The sequence below is a fragment of the Hoplias malabaricus genome, chromosome 4, assembly GCF_029633855.1.
Source record: "Hoplias malabaricus isolate fHopMal1 chromosome 4, fHopMal1.hap1, whole genome shotgun sequence".
In the NCBI taxonomy this organism is placed as follows: Eukaryota; Metazoa; Chordata; class Actinopteri; order Characiformes; family Erythrinidae; genus Hoplias; species Hoplias malabaricus.
The window spans coordinates 26316326-26337639 of NC_089803.1; the positions used below are offsets into that span (position 1 = coordinate 26316326).

General features: G+C 39.4%; 1 protein-coding gene across 1 annotated transcript in view; it reads right to left on the reverse strand.

The window, feature by feature from the left end:
- The window catches only part of abcc8 (ATP-binding cassette, sub-family C (CFTR/MRP), member 8), a 63331-nt gene that overhangs the window by 40831 nt on the left and 1186 nt on the right, over positions 1-21314 (reverse strand). The window contains exons 2-7 of the mRNA XM_066667098.1: positions 10306-10468; positions 8562-8703; positions 7716-7837; positions 6582-6748; positions 2899-3141; positions 19-207 (exon numbers count right to left, since the gene is read on the reverse strand). Of these exons, the coding sequence (XP_066523195.1) occupies positions 19-207; positions 2899-3141; positions 6582-6748; positions 7716-7837; positions 8562-8703; positions 10306-10468 (1026 nt within the window). The remainder of the gene's footprint in view (positions 1-18; positions 208-2898; positions 3142-6581; positions 6749-7715; positions 7838-8561; positions 8704-10305; positions 10469-21314) is intronic.

The following is a 21314-nucleotide window of genomic DNA, read 5'->3' on the forward strand; positions in this document are numbered from 1 at the left end:
GCAGGTAAGGGCTCTTACTGGTGCCTGGATGGTATGGTTCTCCTTGCTGATGTGATGCACAATGCCTGAGATGCACAGTGGCCCGGCAAAACCCAGCAGGTCAGCCAAGAAACGGAAGGTGATGCTGAGTAACAGGGGCTTTCCAAAGGCTTGACGAAGGGCCCTCCAGATCCACTGGGGCCCCTGAGGCTGAAGACCATCAGGCCTCTGTAATAGAGAGAGAGAGAGAGAGAGAGAGAGAGAGAGAGAGCTATAAATTATTATTTACATAAAATATTATAGTGCAGTAATGAAGTTCAAAAACTGCTCTACACTAAATTTTTTGTACAATTTCAGACAGCCCCAGTCAAATAAGTTCTGTTGAATTTCTTAGCGAATTAACTTAAATATTGCTAATTTGAGCACATAATTATTATTTTCATTATGTGTGTTCTCTGTAAAAATGTGTATTTATTTGATCAGGATGAGAGAGATGCTTAATAATCTAACGCACTACTCGGTATGTGAGTGAGGGTGTTTATTAAGCCTGTAATGTAGCCTTTTAGCCCCAGTTTAATATGAGTTTATTATCATTAGCAGCATCTGGAGCAGGGGAAGACATACTTTGTGATCAGAGACGTGACTGTTATCACATATCCCTCCCATTGCACGTGAACTCTGACGCAGAACCATAGCCACAGCATCCGTTTACCTGCAGTTTCCCCCTCTCTTACAAAAACACACACACAGAGCGTTCCTCATTCCCATGAACAGAGGGTGACAGAGTGCTTTCACCCCACTAAAGGTCAAGATGTCACAGCATTCACAGTGGAAAAGGAACAGTCATCGTCTTCCATCCCCCGGAAGGAAGCGCGAGTGTACACACATGCACACACACACACAATTCAGTAAATGAAAGTGTGGTCAGACCATGAGTGGAAAATGATGACCACCTCACCGATCTCCAGTATGAAGCCCTTAGCATGACCACACAGTATCATTTGAGCTACCTCATCACCATCAAAGAGCTGCTGGAGCTACAGTAAGTTACAGAGTTATCTTTAAACACACACTACCCTATTAACCAGAGGGCTTAGCTTAAGTTTGATCTTGGTGTATCCCGTCTTTTATTTATGCATTTTGATTGTTTTGTTTTTTTTAATTGAAAACATCTGTTATTTACGCTATGCTTAATTTTAACAATGAATAGATCAGATCAGCAGAAATAGACCAATATGACTAATAAAATCTCAAATTAAGACTGAAAAGCCACCCTCAAATTTAAAAAATTTGCTTGTGGACCAAGGGTGAAATACAGAAGGGTTACATCGGAAAATAAAATCAAAAGGGAAACAAGAAGAAGATCATTCATACTCTACCTATCTTTACAGCAGACAATGTGAACAACTGATTATGGAATAAGAAGCCTTAGATGACCAATTTTAAGAAAACATGGTCCTGTCTTAAATGCAGACACACACACACACACACACACAAACATGGCTGAAAGTGGTGGCACCCCTGAAATGTTTACAGGAACATTATTGCAATTAGACATGTTTTATTCATGCTTATTTCATTTGTGTGTATTGGAACAACACAGAAATCAGAGAAAAGAAAACCAAAATTTTTATAATTTCAAGCAAAACTCCACAAATTATCCAGAAAAAATTATTGGCACCTTTTCAGAATTGTGGGTAAATAACTTTTTCTTTCAAGAATGTGATGCTCGTTTAAACTCACCTATGGCAAGTAACAGGTGTGGGCAATTTAAAAATCACACCTGAAACTAGATAAAAAGGACAGATGTTGACTCAATCTTTGCATTGTGTGTCTGTATGTACCATGCTCAGCATAGAGAACAGAAAGAGAAGAAGAGAACAGTCTGAGGACTTGAGTAACAAAATTGTGGAAATATATCAACAATCTCAAGGTTATAAGTCCATCTCCTGAGATCTTGATGTTCCTTTGTGCACAGTTTGCAACATAATCAAGAAGTTTACAACCCATGGCACTGAAACTAATTCCCCCGGACGTGGACAGAAGAGAAAAATTAATGAAAGGCTGCAACGCAGGATAGTCTGGATAGTGGATAAGCAGCCCTAATCATTTAGGTCACAATGAAGGGCCCAGTGTCAGAAAGCTGGGTTTGCTTCCTAAGTCATGGGCTTTCTAGCAGGACAATGACCCCAAATATACTTTAAAAAGCACCCAGAAATGGATGGAAACAAACAGCTGGAGAGTTCTGAAGTGGTCAGCAATGAGTCCAGATCTAAATCTCATTGAACATCTGTGCAGAGATCTTAATATTCATTTTCAAATCTGAGAGACCTGGAGCAGTCTGCAAAAGAAGGGTGGCCCAGAATTCCAGTTGGAGAGGTGTAAGTAGCTTGTTGATGGTTATAGGAAGCAATTGGTTTCAGTTAATTTTTCCAAAGGGTGTGCAACCAAATATTAAGTTGAGGGTGCCATTTTTTGAGTTTTGCACTAAATTATATAAATTTTGTTTTTTGTGTTGTTCCAATAAACACAAAAGAAATAAACATGTGTACAACAAAACATGTGTAACTGTAACAAATCCTGGGAGAAATACTTTCTCAAAAGATTTCAGGGAATATTTTCAGTTTCAGTGTCTGTATAGCACTGCACACCCAGTGATTCTGGGTAAGCCCTGGTTTACAGAAGCTGAATGTCTGAAGGTGAAGGTTTACAGAGGCTGAAAATTTGAAATGTTTATACTGATCAAGGAAAACTGTACAATCTCTAACTGAAACAACTCGCATCTTTGTGGAAGAGAAGATAAAAAAATCTAAATGATTTCTGTTTTACTTATTAAAAAAAACCCAACAGAAACTATAACTGTGATTTTAAGTGGTAATGTGGCATTCTATCTGTCTCCATGGTCTCCATCTCTAGTACCTTCTGAGCTTCAAAGGATTTGCGTAGCTTCACGTAATTGGTAAGAGCCCTCATGGCAATGGGCAGCTTGCCGATGATCTTCAGGTCAATGGGACGCCTGTGGGCGGATGTTATAAAAGTGTTCATCCACCAGTACGTGCTCTTCGACAGCAGGTTGACGAATGGCTGCAAAAAACGTACGCCCAGGTCCTGTAGGTCTTCAGGAGGCTTCACTTCCATGGGGTTGGCGAAACACATATAGCGCTGCACACAAACAGTGAGACAACATGAGCCACAAAATTAGCAAAGGATTAGGAGAAATGTATATAGTATAGAACTGCAGGCAGAGGTCATTTAACGTAAGTTGTCAGCATTTAAAACAGTGTATATTAACTAGATATGAAGATATGAAAGAACCTGAGGAACCCACTGAGAAATCCTCTAAAATACATCAAAAGACCTGAAGGCAAAGTATACTTATGTAAATGCAAATAAAATGAAAAAGACATACATTAACATTTCCATTACATTTAGAGCAGAGTGATTTGATATATTAATATTCCCACTAAAACCTTTGCCAATGAAATTGGCTATTAAAAAAAATGAATTGCTGTTAATTAATTGTTTATAGCTATGTTTGGATGACCAAATCAATTTATTAATTTAAAAAAAGCAAATCAGGAAGAATACATTTCATGTTAAATTCAGAATATCCATTAGCTCACTTAAATCAGTTCTAAATAAAAATGCTGGGCAGACTGAAGGCTGTTTTGAGAGTGGATTCTTAGAGTGGTTGCAGGTGGCTGCGGTCAATAATAGTTAGTCAGGTCACAATGAGGGCCAAAAGAAAATGTTTACTGAAATCTGCACACTAACATCAGCAATAAGACAAAGAGAGCTGGAAGAGCTGTTTCTACAATAGGGCCCAATGCTGTTTATAAAGTAAGCCATAGACAAGACACAGTCTGGAATATGTTGTTGAGATTAAAACTGACATACAGAGCAACAAAAGAAACCAGAGCAGGAAAAAGAGACAATGTAATATACATGCCAGAGGTCTATCAAGAGAGATTCCCCTTTAAAAACATCCCTATGCATTTCTGCTGTGCATCACTGACTTGCAATAACAGTAGCCTGAGGAAAGTAGGTTACAAGCCAGCAAAAGATCATACAAGGAACTTACAAGTAGCAAGCTATTTATATCTACAAAGATATAGAACAGAAACAATGTTTAACCATTCTCCACTCTGCAGCTAACCACAGCAGTTAACAAACTACCACTATAATTATATATTAACACTAATGAGGCATTTCTAAAAGAGTGATCAATTTATCAATTTATTATTGAAGTCAAAAACAAACCCTTAATAGGCCTCTAGATTGAGCATATCATCACTGTCTCTTAGGCTTTTGGCAAGACTCAATTCTGATAAGAAAGAAAATCAGAAATGGCATTGAAAAAGTAAAAGGCTAATGCTGAAAGCCAAGAGGCTTGATTGCTTTTGGAGAGAGTGCAGATGTGCCACTACTGAGCTTTCAATGTAAACATGCACAGTGTCCATTCAACTGGAAGTGGACTTGTGCTTTGAAGGACACTCTGAGGATAGATCAAAGAATTTTCTTTGAAAGTTCACATAAACCCAGTGTGCTATCACAGACACATTTCACTGATATTCTGATAACAGTAATAACAAATTGATCACTCAGCCATGACAATCTTTTCATATGTGGCATAATTACCTTCCAGTCAGTGATCAGACAGTGGTCCTGCTATTTACATTATGCAAATAAAACCAAACAGCAAGATAAACATCAATATCATTAGCAACTGCAGCACTGTTTTCAACAAATTGGTAACCCTGTGCCTAGATTAACAAGCCTGCCACTGAGACAATGCTGCTTTCTAATGGAACTGGTCTTCAGTCCTAGACAATACACATGGATAAAGTCTGTTTATTATAAAGTGTCCCTGAGCCTGAGATCACAAGGCAGTACACGACTCTATCAATGATCTATGGCCTGAATTCTAGGGCTGCAGTAGAAGGTCAGAAATGTTTTCGAGGATAAAAACACTATTTCCAACTGAATGTTAAACAAGCTGCAGGAATCTACCGTGAGACTCGGCTGGAGCTTTCATCATTATGCTGCTTCAAGTGTCGTTTACAGTTGCTGACTAACACACTTGTTAAACATATTTATTCAGCAGCACTTCAGTTTCTTGCTTCAGTACGTTTATTCTGATTCCATATCTCTTCTGTGTAAGTAGTTGTGGAGGAAATAAAAATACATACATTTGGAGGTACAAAGCAACTCTTTGTGAGGTTTGACAAACTTCAGTGATTGGTGCCATTGCACTGAGAAATTACACCACACAGTTCAGATTTTTTAATATATCATTGCTGTCCAATCAAAAACACGTAGAGTAATACCTTGATTTATGAAGGAATTCGTTCTGTGACCAAGCTCATAACTCAGTTTGCTCATATATCAAATTAAATTTCACCATTAAAATAATTTGAAATGCTATTAATCCAGCCCCCCAAAAACTACACACATTTTTTGTTTTTAAATATGAAAAATGTACTTTATAAATAACATATACAAATAATATATATATAAAATACATAATAAAAGAGAATGTAAAGAAATAAACTGGTGGTTTTATTAAGTGTATTTACCATAAAGATCAGGTGAAGATGCTGGTGGAGGTGAAAGAGATTGGTGGAGGAGGTTGAGGGAGCTTTTGTATTCATGCTCTATCACTTAACTTACTTGTTTCACACTGAATGCTTTAATGCTACAAAAAACAACAATACAACAGAGATGCTTGCACGGCAAGATGAACAAATGAACTGAATGCTTGCTGGGCTATCTAGTGTTGGGTGGGATAAGTTTGCACACTCGTAACTCAGATCTAGGCTAGCATCATAAAGCAAAAAAAAAACGTTCTTAAATTTCAATGGATGTGAATGTAAAAAGATTTTATTTGAAGTAAATTTGGAGCTTTTCTTCTGGTCTATACATCCAGACGTTTTCACTATGTGTGAAGGACAGGTGTTGTGTTACAATGAGGTAGTAAAATGAAAATGGACAAAAATGGATATACGAGTTTTTGCTTGGACAGCAACGATATATACCCAGTGTGGTATATTTTTGTGTGGTATAGTGTTATTGTTGGCACCAATTTTTCTTTGCCATTTCCAGCTTGCTCATTGTCTCTCAGCTATAGTGAGAGATATTTATGGCTATAGCACATAGATTTTGAAGCACTTAAAACTGTACATTTCAAAAATTCTTGTTTCACGTTTCTTGTTAGGCTGTATGAAATGTGACCCAATATTGTGTATATCTTTTCCAGCATTACAATCGTCACAAGTGTGCACTTTTGTGCAAGGTTAGGACACAACAGCAATAGCAACAGCTAGAAGCAATAATTCATGTGCAAAGTTTGATACAAATATAAATACAATAATAACAGTTACCTTCACACGCCTATGACATGCTGGAGAATAAGGAGTGGTTTCCCAGACAGGAATTAGCCCTAGCCCTGGACTACACAGCATTTCGTATTGTGATTTTCCATGAAACTGAACTTATAGAAACTTATAATTTCTGTCTTGGAAACCACTCCTAGATATTTAACATTACTGGCCATAATAGATTCACCCGTGCACACCTCCCATACAATACCTTATAATACTTACCCTTCCCAGTATAACGTTGATCTCTACAGCCAGTAGCAGGCCATAGAGCAGCACCAGCAGGCCAGTCAGACAGTAACGCAGCTGTCTCAAACCAATGCCATGTTCTGTGTACTTGGCAAACTTGATGGTCTTTGTAATAAATGCCAAGATCCAATAAATAAGCAAAGCTGTGGACAGATCAAAACAATGACAGTTCAAAAACAACGACTGCTCTCAATTTTTACATTAGCAATCAGTGTTAGCTTTGGGACTTAATTCTAAGTTGAGTAAAGACATTAAGCCTTCCATGTTATTAAAGCTATCCATAACTACAGCAATACAGTCAGTTTGTGCACTGTCGCAGCAATTTTGATCTAATTAGAGTAAAACCATAATGATGCTTAGAAGTAGAGGGATGCTATCAACTTTGGCGTGGATATCTTAGATTTCTCGTTTGTCTTTCTTTAACCACAAGAGATCCTCAGACAATTTGTGAGATAAATGATGGTCACATGCAGCATCAGTCGTGACCTGAAGCACGTAGACCTAGATTCACTGTACGGCTCTAATACTACTGATACAAAAGGTTGCAGAGTGTATATTGACTCAAAGAGATTACCAGGGATAGATCCACATGTTGCTGTATATGGATGCATATTACAGAAAGGAAAATAGCATTCAACCAAAAAGCAATCATTAATCTCAAATCCTGCAGTGTAATGGCTTTTGTTAAAACAATCCAGTTTACCAGCATTTTACTAGCAATATAGCTGCTGTTATTTTGTTTTAATAAAGGTAATTCCTTTTAGCTGCTGTGGTGATCATCACAACGACCCATGGGATAAATAGGCATGGCAAAGCATTTCCTCATGTTGATCTTTAAGCTGTTGTTACTATCCCCATAATCGTATAAGCCTCAGGTAATTACAGCATTAGATGTAATTATGCTTCTTTACGTACAGCTGTCTGAACTATCACTGACCATATGGACAGCATGAGGCAAGCCAGAAACCTGTTTGTTCTTGTTGTTTGCTATCCAAGTGTCAGTAATGAAGTGCTGATTAAGACTATAACAACACCATTCACTTGAGATCAATAGCAAACATGTAAAAGGGAACCATGTGATGTACATACTTGGACTGAGGCTAAACATACCCATCAGCAACTTTGGGAAGTTGGAGGTCTCTATGTTGTGGTAGTAGATTATAGAAGTGATGGCTGCCATGAAAGCCAGACATGAGGGCATATAGAGATGCAGATGAAGTGACTGTGTGAACCTGTGTGAGAGTGAAAGAAACAGAGTAAATATTTTGCCTTAATAATAATATATATTGCCCTGTGAAGGACTGGCGTCCCCTCCAGGGTGTATTCCCGCCTTGCGCCCGATGATTCCAGGTAGGCTCTGGACCCCCCGTGACCCTAAAATTGGATAAGCGGTTACAGATAATGGATGGATGGATAATATATATTAGACTATTTAACTGTGGTTGCACAAACTATAGCAAGATACTAACTTACATAGTAATGGATGCATTGTTAAGATTGCTTGTCTTTTATTATTTATTCATTCATTCATTCATTATCTGTAAGCGCTTATCCAGTTCAGGGTCGCGGTGGGGCCAGAGCCTACTTGGAATCATTGGGCGCAAGACGGAAACACACACTGGAGGGGGCGCCAGTCCTTTACAGGGCAACACACATTCACACCTATGCTTTTGCGTCGCCAATCCACCTACCAACATGTGTTTTTGGACTGTGGGTGGAAACCGGAGCACCCGGAGGAAACCCACGCGGACACAGGGAGAACACACCAACTCCTCACAGACAGTCACCCGGAGCGGGAATCGAACCCACAACCTCCAGGTCCCTGGAGCTGTGTGACTGTGCCACTACCTGCTGCGCCAACTGTTTCATGCAACAAACATCTACAATGGATCACTATGTAAAGCCAATGTAAACATGCTTTCAGCTATAAACAAGAGTTCTGGAACTAAAACCCACCCATCGGACACAATGCCCTCAGCGATCTCACACACCAGCACGAACAGGAGGATGAAAGTGAGGATCCAGCGTAGATTGTGTCCAGGGAAATGCAGCCATGTGCTGTGATGGATGTGAACTTTGGAGCTCTGACTTCCCCAACCTGCCAATACATATACAGTACAGTTCAGCCTGAAATCATGAAATATGAAATCCATAGCCAGATAATGACTACTGTTCTATTGCTCTCAGATTCACACTCTCTACAAAACAAGTTTACATTTTATTTATCATTTTTTAATATAAGAGCTTTAGAAACCTAGACCCCTCTATTGAATTAAGTGTACTGAAGTTGCTATTTCAGATAAGCACCAATCTGATGCAGAGCTAGGGGCACATCTGTCCTCATCAGAGCCAGGGATATCCCTGAAGAATAAAGCCCCATATTCATTGTACTTCAGATGTTGTCCAACTTGATAATGCCCTACTCTGGAGACAAAGGCATTTGCCTGTCGATAACATTATGCTAATTGAGAAGGAGCATTCCCAGGTGAAGGGATTAGTTTAATCCTGGAAGAAATATTTCCAGCTCTGCGTGCTCCTTCCAGCTGTGCAGCTTAAATGCTTCACTACATCTTGTGGGCTAACTAACCCCTTAAATGAAGGGCCTCCCCCTTCATCTCAGTAACTCATAGAGACATGAATTTTTTGTAAACACTGATCATAACACATAACACACTGATTATAATGAAATGTAATAGAAGAGCTAGTCTGGATAACCAGTATCGGTGCAGAGGTCTCTGTTAACAATCCCCATATCCAAGGCCGGCGATGGTGTCAGCTCTAGTTCTGTAAATGGCACTGCTAAGGTAATATTTGTTTGCTGTGTTCTCAGAATACCCCCTGGGTGTTTATGCTAGGTAATGTTTACTCCAATTCACTTTCTCATCTGCAGTGTTTATCTTTGGCCTAGATGAGCCTTGCAAGACTGTCAAAAATAAAGGCGCCAAAAATAATGTTTTTGAAAACAACATTTTTTTTGGCATCTTTTAGTGTGAAAGAGGTGTAATGGAAATTATTTATGTAATTTATTATGTATAGGCTTTAATTTGTGAGAAACCATTAATATAATCATTTAGGGCCCTTTAAAATAAAAATATCCTAAAGGGGATATATGCCTCTAAAAGGAATACTTTTATCTGGATAGAACTTTTAACTTAAGTGGAGATTATCTAGTATTCTTAGAAAGCCAATAGCAGCTTCTAACATCTATTACACACTTCCATATTTGTCAGCCAACCTGCAACGTCTATATTAGTTATGAATAAGCAGCCTTACAATGTCATAGGTGTAAGATTTTAGACTTTCTTATTTGTCAAGCTGGTTCTTTGATCTATCCCTCCTTAAAAGGATCTTTTGGGAACCAACACTTATTATTACTGACATGACTACAAAATAAATATTTTTGGGAACTTAAAATAGTAATTCCCAGCACTGATTTAGTGTGTCACTGATATAACACAGCCACTTAAACTTGATCCATTTCAGGTCATTTTCAAGTGTTAAGAACAGGGAAAACATCTTAATAAGTAGGAAAAGAGTCTACAGCCCCAATCACATTATGCAAGCAAGCTTATATCACATGCAGCAAATACAATCAGGCGTTTTTTGATTCGTGACTGCATAATTCAGGCTTTTAGTATTATGACATAACACAACATGCAGCCACGTGTGTTCTGCCACTCTGCGTGTCCCAGACACTCACCGATGAAGAGGATGGGGAAGGTGATGAAGAGCACGAAGATGTGGGGCACCACAGTGAGGGCATCTAGAAAACAGCCGTTGTTGAGCACACCACGGTCCACATTGTAGGCAGACGAGTTGTTCTCGTTGCCGCAGAAGGACAAGGACATGGTGGAGCCCGGGCTCTACAGCAGCAGTGGCAAAGGAGAGAAAGAATGGAGAGAAGGGTGGGGAAGCAGAAAACAAAGGAGAGAGGCTGAAAAGAGGTCGTCAGGGCATAGCAGGGTTACATCCTTGCTGCAGGTGAAGTGCAGGAGACCGGCGCCGATGGAAGTGGCGCTCTAGATCCCTCTGGCAAAGCAGCTGCTGTTCACTAACTGAAGAAACCGAAGAATGTCTGCATCGGGTTCCACAGCTCAGAGACATCCAGTTCAAAGACATCCTTTTAATAACCACTTCAGCTCACCGCCAAAAAAAGAAAGCATTTCCAGGAAAACAACTACATGCGGACAAACACACATGGAGAAAACAGCAGCTAGGAACACACTGCAGTCTCTGCATCTGTGCATGAGCACTCAAAGCTGACCTTGTGAGAGGATGTCGGTGCATTTCTGTGCCTCAGAGACTGTATGTGCATATGAGTGTGTGTGTGCATGACAGAAGAATGATGTTGCAGAGAGAGAGAGAGAGAGAGAGAGAGAAAGAGAGAGAGAGAGAGAGCTGAAGGAGAATGGGGGAGGGATTGAAGACATGCAGCAGCAGCAGCAGCAGCTTCAAAAAATCCTTTCACACATCATGCTGAGGTACGTGTCTGGCATGATAAATCACACATGACTGCCGAATTAAACAGAAATCCTTAAGACAAAAACTGTGCTCTTATGCTTTTCTGCAAATTAAAGCGAGCAGTATGTTAACCCTCTAGGATGGCAGAAGCAAAAAATAGCTGCATAACTAGGACACAGAGAGAAAAACCACAAACCCATTGAGCTCCTACGTAATTCATATTTTGAGCACCTTGTTTACCAAATACAGTTTGACACAGATCTTAAGTCTTTAATCAACACAGATTCTGCTTCTGATATTCTGTTTTTAAAAGGTCTGGTAAATATAGAAACTGTCACTACATATCTCTGAAAACTCACAATTAATAGCATAAATAAGAACAACCTAAACATACACATAAAGATTTGTCCAACTCCTATATTATTTCATTTATACTGTCTAAGTCTAGGCTGGCTACCTGGTCTATGCAGAAATCAGGAACCAGGCACTTACATACCCCCTCTCGTTTTCCCTCTCACTTCCTGTCTCATGCACAAATACCACCCGACAGCCGACCTGGGAACCTTCGTCCGAACACACTCCCTGATGAGTGGCACATAAGGCAGGACTCTTATTTACAGGCAGGTGGAGTGAGGTGGAGCGAGTGGGTAACCAAGTGCACACAGACACTCACACTGACATTTTCAAGGAGGGGTAGAAAAGTGACAGTTAATTAGGACATTTAATATAGGCCTGGATGATAACTTCAATATATATCTCAATATAAAATGTTTCAATAATAGCAATATGATTTTTAAATACACACAGCTCCAGGGACCTGGAGGTTGTGGGTTCGATTCCCGCTCCGGGTGACTGTCTATGAGGAGTTTGGTGTGTTCTCCCTGTGTCCACGTGGGTTTCCTCCGGGTGCTCCGGTTTCCCCCAACAGTCCAAAAACACACGTTGGTAGGTGGATTGGTGACTCAAAAGTGTCCGTGAGTGAATGTGTGTGTGTCTGTATTGCCCTGTGAAGGACTGGCGCCCCCTCCAGGGTGTAATCCCGCCTTGCGGCCAATGATTCCAGGTAGGCTCTGGACCCACCGCGACCCTGAACTGGATAAGCACTTACAGATAATGTAAGGTCCCTGGAGCTGTGTGACTGTGACACTACCTGCTGCGCCCATATCATTCAACCCTAATTAAATATAGTATAAATAAAATGTAATCAACAGCAGCGATGCTGTGTTTAAATAACTGCTAATATATCCATAGGTTCTGCAAAAAGAGTGCACTAGAGGAGGAATCTGTGGATAAATTTGATATATTCACACCCATCTTCAAGCCATTCTAAAACAACGTTTGAGCGTGTTTGATGTAACAGAGTGCATTATCCGGTTGTAAAAATGTCACTGCAGTTGCCAAGAAAGGCTGTACATGGTCTGCAACAACGTTATAGTAGTTGGCATTTACCCAAGTAACATCCACATGAATGCCAAGACTCAAGTTTCCCAGCAGAACATTACCCAGAGGCTTGCTTTTGTCCCATCGCGCATACATATGCCATCTCTTCCCCAGGACAGCAAAACACACACACACACACAAAAGGCCAAATTCTTCCATTGCTGCATTATCCAGTTCTGATTCTCACTTGCCGAACATTTTGGAGATGGGCAGGTGTCAGCATGGGCACTCTGACTGTTCTGTGGTGAATTGGCCCCATATGCAACAAGCTGCAATGCATTGTGCTTTCTGACAGCTTTCTATCACAGGCAGCATTAACTTTTTTGTGCTACAATAGGTCTTTTGTGGGATTGCACCAGATGGCCTAATCATCTCTCCCCACATGCACCACTGAGACTTACTGTGCATTCACACTAGCAGGTGAAATATTGACCAGTCATTTCCTATGGGAGAATCTGACTTGTAGTTGCAATTCAGTGACAAGCCTCAAGCAACACAACAAAAGAGCAACAAGAGACAAAGAGAATTCAGATTTTATGCAAATTAATTGTGACACAGCGAAATGACATTTTCAAATATTGATTCCAACAAATACCTCATCTCAATCATACAGGCAGTAGTACATCCATTGATTCTGCCCTCTGACATTTTTGTTCTAACATATTCCTTCCTCTTTGCAACTGTGTGGTTTTACATGTGGGAGAGAAGCAGACACTTTGAGGGACAATGTGAAGAAAATAGCAAATACTGTTTTGAAAATATTTATGATTATCACAATTTGGCCCTCAGCAAAGTTTATACTTCTGTGTAGACTCATGAAAACGTCTCCGTGTCAAGAAATAATTGCATTGCAATTATAAAAGCATTGCACATAAAGGCTCATAGATGCGCACACCTCCAGAATACTAACTGAGTGGCCTATGGCTCTGTGGTGCTGTTTGTCAAATAAATTCTGATAGGCTACCTGTGCCCACAGTCTTAAAACCTAAAAACACACAACCAGATTAACCCAAATGAAATGGAGCACTCCGAGGATCAGTTGTCAGATGAGGTGTGGTATAATATGTTGTAATAAGTCAGTTCTATGCTTCAAATTCTTATATTTAATGTAAAAAGTCTAACAATAGCCATTAGCATCACAGTGTTTTTTTTTTATTACCTGCCCGTATCTGATGTATATTGGTCATATTCGGCTGGTAAATGGCAACATGCATGATGCAGTGTATTGCGTTTAAAAATTAGCTGCTTTTTATAGCACTCTTATTCACTTAAATGGCTGATATTTCAAAGCTGAATCTAAAGAGGCAGAAATTGATTAACGTTACATCTCAGGTTTTTATTCAAACTCCATTACACCTGATAGTGTGAAGCAAGTCTGCCATTCAATATGTAAATTTAACTTTAAATATAGAGCATTCCTTCATATTAGCTTCACTGTTACAACTTGTGGTGTGGTTGTAGGTTTGTGTGTGTGTGTGTGTGTGTGTGTGTGAGAGAGAGAGAGAGAGAGAGAGAGAGATCCTTGGGATGGCACCATGATGCACTTTGGGAAGAAGTTAAGCCAACAATGTCAGTTTGATGCTTTGGAGAACATTCTGGTGGGAAAACAGGGATCCTGGCATCTATGTGGATTATTATTTATATTAGGAATTTTTTGCAGAACATTACAAGATTTTTACTTGGCCTCCACATTCCCCAGAACTCAGTCTGTTTGAACATCCGTGGAATGTAATGGAAAAACAAGTCTGAAACATGGAGGGGCGGGCACCTTACAATTTACAGGACTTTGCACATAAACCAGCAATTTGAGACTTGACATCATAACTCAGAAATGTACTGACTTTCAGATTTGATTCACAAACCAAAACAATCTGTAAGCCCTCATCTATTCAACCATCCCATGGTTGTTAAAATCTAAAAGAGCACTGTCAAAAAAAACCCTATTAGGAAAATCAATAACATGTTCAATAAATCATTAGAGTTCAAAACTAATGAAGGTGTTAACTTACCAACATGGTCCATGATCAACAGGAACATATCTATCAAATTAATGATTTACCCAACTCCAAAAATCACACAGCTTTATAAACAAGCAAAGGGTCAACACATATTTAAAAAAGGTGAAATTAATGAATAACCTGGATCTGAAATAATATATATATAATAAATAAAACAGAAAATAATAAAATAAATAATGACAGAAAAAATGCATGTCAGAAATTCCAAAAATGTACCCAGTAGTTTAGGTTTATAAAGGCTTAAATGATCTGCAGATAATGTCTTTGTGCCACAGGACACCTTCAGAAGAATTGTGAAGTCCATGCCTCATTGGGGAACAGTTGTTTTGATGACAAGAGCAGGACCTAAAATCGTATCTGAAAATTCTTGTGTGGGACACATGTACACTTCTCACTAAAATGCATTCCCAGCGTTTCCTGTTAATGTCTGCTCTTACTTTTCTCATGAAACACACATCAGCATGAAAACTGTTTCCATTTTACTTCCATAAACCTACTGTAAACATGATTCTCACAGGCTATCGCCAGTGTTTTACACGCTGTCAGATATGAGCAGAAACCGCCTACAACAGGCAACAAATTTCTGTCTTGGCACAAGAATATTTTGGTTGGCAGCTGAAGGTTTTGTATGAGACAGAAGTCAGGACTGGTGAAAAAGAAAATGTGGCTTACAGTGTATCTTTAGTGTGTTTACATCTAGCTTTTATAGAAGTCAAGTGAAGTCTGTTCAAGTCTTCAGTCAATCACTAAAAAAATGTATGTTAATGCAAAATGTAAACAGACACAGAGACTCGTTTAGAATACTGAACTGGAATAATCCAGAACCATTTCCTGACTTAACTAAACCTCATTCTCTTTACTGGCTAAAATGAGTTCAGAACAGGACGCGAACACCACTGCTGTACCTTTAAAGCTACATTCACACTGTGTGTACTTTTAGTGACCAATAATGTACCTCTACTCTACCTTTTTTTACTGCAGTATCTAGACATTTCCAGTGTACCGTAGTTTGCTTGAATCAGAGTCATCAGTGGCAGCTCACCGTTTAAAAAATGGTCGATTGCATTGCTTAATGGGATCGGCTCTTTCGACTTTGCGACTTGTTTCCAGTCGACCGCGGCAATAAATTGGCTTATTGAACTGATTTAACTGAATGATTAGGTTACATTAAATCGAATGTGTTCGAGATCCAATAAGGTTAGGTTCAGTGAATGAGTCTCAGAGTCTCTCTAAGTATCCCCTAGAGTTCACATTAAGAACACCTCACAAGCAACAGAGAGAAATGAACATAGTCAAGGTATATACATGTTATGACGAGGTTATGTAGCAATATCAGTCAAATCTGTTTACAAATGTCATATTCTTCAAATAATAATACTGTGCTTCTGTTATCAGCTTGTCTGCTGCCTTGCTGTTGAATACATCACTTACTAACGCAGTGACACCAGAAAGGCACACAAACAAAATGAAATTCAAAGACATGTTCCAAATCATCAGAAACACACTGAAGAATGAGTAATAAGAAACAGCAAACAACACTTGGACTCTCATCAACGTTCTCTCCCATACAAACAGTTTCATCCATCTTTCTACCCTTACAAAGCAGAAACAAATGAGGTCCCTCTGGAGAACTTAAAGTATTTTTTTATTTTACGTTTTCTATGTTGTTGATTGTTTTGTAAATACTTAAAATACTGACACTTGTGTTTTGTTTGAGAAAATCCCTAGCTTCTCATAGCAGTGATATTGATGGAGATGAGTAAGCCACAAATAGAACATAAAGTTTAACACACCTATAGTCCTCAAATTCAATGTTTCCTCCAGTGGAAGTGTATATAAGTGAAATAACTCTGTAATTGATAGCATTACCTGGCAACACAACATCCAGTGCAGTAGTTTAAGTGACATAACTCTGACCATCTTTTACCTTGGCACTGCAGCAGTTTGAAATGAAACTTTCGACAACATCCAACCTATCATCACTCACTCATTTCAACTGACCGTAAGTGTACAAAGGCCACTAATTTCAGGAAACACCAAATGAATGGGCAAGTTAACTAACCATAAATGAAAGGATCATAATGACTTCATGGATGAAAATCCAGAGAAATCAATGACTGCTTTAAGTTGTAACCTATTGACATTTGACCCTCGGTGTCCTCCTTGTTGATGTTATGCAAGCTCTAAATGAAGTCATCTTTATTTCCACTTGCTTTGTAGGACTTCATCATTCATTTGACCTTCACTCTTTTCTCATGGAAATGTTCAGTGGGATTTGGCTCTTTGTGATTTGGTGATTCATTTTTACTCCAATTTCCCATTGTTCATTTATTCACACTGTTCTGCTAACAAGATTTTGGGGGGGTTCTTAGGTCTGCCTAGTTAGAATGCATCAGAACATACTGGAATTAACCATGCTTCTAGGAATGGAGAATATGTGTATCTAGAATGAATCTAGAATAGTGTCTAGATCTTACTTAGGATCATGATCTGTTTATACGTGTTCTCCCTGTTCCCATATTGTGCTGTAAATCATCTATAATTAGACCCTTTAAATATTTATCCAAATGTAACCCATACTTACTGTTCTGGAAGATGCAGCCATGAAAGTATTGTGTCGTCTGTACTCTGTTCATGTTAAGCACCGCAGTTTGTTCTTTCTAATTTAGAGTTTAGCTGTATTTAACACAGCTGTGCTTTGGATAATCCTTTGATTGATCTATTCTTATTTTTCCAATGGCCTGCTTTACTAGATTTGACACTTGTGTGGTTCTCATTTAAAATGCCACATCTAGCTAGCGCTTGACCTTTTTGTTAGGTCTCTTGTGCATGGGCTAATGATGCAGTGACAAACAACTGGCCAAGAAACCTGAACAGTTCAATGTCTAATTGACCTATCCACCGTCTAACAAATGCATTTTAATGTGGAGATTGTGGCAAGGCTGGACTGGTTTTACAGAGCACTGGAAATAATCCCTTCAACCTGATGAGAAACTATAGCAAATGGTTGCTGTAGAACAGTTTTCAGGTTTAAGCTAAAGTATGTGACATATATAAGTCACATATAAAAATACTCCACCATGCTAACGTTAGATCAAGACCACAAAAATAATAAACAGTTGCTCAGCTCCATGATGCGCCATGCATTTTCAGGAGGAGACAAATCTGAAGTGCACACGGGCCAAACAAAACAATTTTTTTTCTATCAAGCCGCACTGTCTCAGCATGAGCAGAATGAGGACTGGAATGGTTTGGGCCTAATTAAATTCCGTAGAAGGACCATCAGTCTTCTCAGATCCTCACAAACCTCTACTGCTACACCATCAAGAGCGCCCTGACCAACTGTGTTACTGTGTGTTACGCTGGATGAGAGGAATGCCCTCCAAAATGTGGTGAAAGCCATTCAGTGCAGCATTGGTGCACAGCTTCCTGCCATCAGTGATATTCACCACCACAGCCAGATGTAACCTCCTAATATTCGGGAGGAGATACAGGAGTGTCCAACTGGGGCCAACTCAAGTCCAGCTTCATTCTTTCCACCATAACCCTGTTAAACTCCACACCTCACCACTAACATGCCTTCTCATATACTGCACACCCCACCTTATTTATTATTTATTAGTCTTTTGTCCCTCGGATTCCTGTACTACAGCCAGAACATGGTATACTGACCCAACGCATACTGCTTTGTCAAATAACAATTGAATGTAACATATATTTAAACATATTATTATATTATTTATATTGTTTATATACATGTATGCATAATACATGTATATTATCATTGACATACATCATGCACATTTTCATTCTTCTGTTTTCCACACATTATATATAAATAATTAATACATGAACTACCATTGATATAGTTCATGCACAAATTCACTCTTCCATTTTTCACTGTTGCTAATATTTTGCACTTCGGGGAGATGCTAACTGCATTTCTTGGACTTGTGCAATGACAACCCACCCACCCACCCACCCACCCACCTATCTATCTATCTATCTATCTATCTATCTATCTATCTATCTATCTATCTATCTATCTATCTATCTATCTGTCTATCTATCTGTCTATGTATCTGTCTGTCTGTCTGTCTGTCTGTCTATCTATCTATCTATCTATCTGTCTGTCTGTCTGTCTGTCTGTCTGTCTATCTATCTATCTATGTATCTGTCTGTCTGTCTGTTTATCTATCTATCTATCTATCTATCTATCTATCTATCTATCTATCTATCTATCTATCTATCTATCTGTCTGTCTGTCTGTCTGTCTGTCTGTCTGTCTGTCTATGTATCTGTCTGTCTGTCTATCTATCTATCTATCTATCTATCTATCTATCTATCTATCTGTCTGTCTGTCTGTCTGTTTATCTATCTATCTATCTATCTATCTATCTATCTATTTATCTATGTATCTGTCTGTCTGTCTGTCTGTTTTAATAAACATGGATTTCCAGGGAATAGATAACATTGTGGTGGCAGCATATGTCTCTGTAAAATTTCAGCATACACCTCCACATCAAAGTCACCCATGCTGTGGATAGTGACATACACTCACATCATGACAGATGATGGCTTTTACCTTTTACTGATGTTGAACGGCGATCTGAGGTGAGCCTGGGCCCAGTGAAGGTTTTCTACATAGATATGATGGATTGCATACTCTGTGTATTTTCAGTTCTTGATGCTGTGTCGGACTGTGGTAAGTGATGAATGACGGTTTTCCAAAATATTCCTGAGCCTGTGTGTCTGCATTTACAACAGTTGCATGACCGTTTCTAATATAATGTCAGCTGAGGTCTAGAGGTCACAAACATTCAGTAGTGGTGTCAGGCCTTGTACATAGACTGGTTCCTAGTGGTTCATTTCTTCTGGCATGCACTTTGACGCCCTAAAGTGAGAAGGAGTGGCTTCATTGTTATTGTTTCATTTCAAAACCATGTGCTGAAATGCAGCATACAAGAGAACTCATGTCACAATTAAATCAAACAGAAACCAGCTCCTATAGACAGTGAGATCCCTAAGTGCCAGCCTGAGGTGGATGGAGTCTTCCGTGCGGTCCCAGCTGAGCTATTACAAGACTGTGGAGGGAATCATAGGTCAAGGGTAGAGGCTGACGATGCATCATTAATAAACATAGAAGGCAGCAGAAGCATTCTTGGGCTGTGACACTCACTCCGGCTCTCACTTTATCTCATTTTCCTCTCTCACTACTTCACACACACTCACACAAAGCTGTAATAAAAGAATGGTCTGGAGGCCAGGGCTGCTGTAGTGTTCAGAAGCAAATTGATTTTCTGCCCACATAGTGGTGCCTCACTACTTCGCATGGCCGAACATTCATAACACTAAACATTTACCACGCAAATCACTACCAGCTCCAGAATGGGGGACCAAATCCTGTTTAATTTCCAATCAAAACAGCTACTGAGCACAATTCATTTGTAAATATAAGATAATCCACATGCACAAGGAAGAAGAAAATAAACAAATGAAGTAAAAATTAAACTCCCAGCAACAAAACAGTGTATGTCCTTCCACAGTTAGAGGGTAACTCAACACAATGAATCTGCAAGAAAATGTAAGGCCCTGGAATGGAATCTATTTCTGTATTCAGATTGATATGATTTTGAAGAGTAATGTATTTGAAAATGCTTAATTGTAGTCATTGATTAATTGTCTTTGTTTAACTATTTAATGTGCAGTACTAATATTCATTCATTCATTCATTATCTGTAAGCGCTTATCCAATTCAGGGTCGTGGTGGGTCCAGAGCCTACCTGGAATCATCGGGCGCAAGGCGGGAATACACCCTGGAGGGGGCACCAGTCCTTCACAGGGCAGCACAGACACACACACACATTCACTCACACCTTCCACTTTGGAGTCACCAATCCATCTACCAACGTGTGTTTTTGGACTGTGGGAGGAAACCGGAGCACCCGGAAGAAACCCATGCAGACACGGGGAGAACACACCAACTCCTCACAGACAGTCACCCGGAGCGGGAAACGAACCCACAACCTTCAGGTCCCTGGAGCTGTGTGACTGCGACACTACCTGCTGCGCCACTGTGCCGCCCTAGTACTAATATTAATGTTTATAAATCTGTTCTGTTCATTAGTCCTTCGCTGTCACTCTAAAAGATAAATCTCCCAGCATTAAATCCGATATTCCAATATCAGAAAAATATGTGGATATTCGGATTCACCACACACACACTTTCAGAACTCTAGTCTAATCAACTCTACTCTAATCAACAAGATAATAATATACTCGATATAGAGACGGGACATTGCTAGGGACCAGTCGTTTGAAATACTCACATTTAAAGAGCTGTTTCCTGAAGTTCTCCTGTCTGGTTGAGAAAACGGTGCTATAGGTAAATTAGTTAAATCCATTCACAACCCCATATGATATGCTGAGCAAACCATGGGCTCTCTTTAATAAGTCCAGAGAATTACCATGTAACGTTGAGATTAAACAGAAAAGCTATTCTGATCTATACTTCAGTTTACTCATCAAAGAGGCATTCACACTCAGATCTGTGCAATGTATTCCTGTCATTATAGAGACAGATGACTTTTACTTTTATAAAATATAGAGCAGAAAATTAATGGCTGTTCACTGGCCACAGAAATGGCTCCACACATGAATCAGATTGAATGCTGTCTGATTTTCAATACATTTTCCATCCTTTTCTGTTCAAGCATTCAGTAAATCAGCCTCAGCAGTAGTGATGTGCACAGCTGAAAGGGCTAGAGGCAGAGTGTGTCCCGATTCTGCT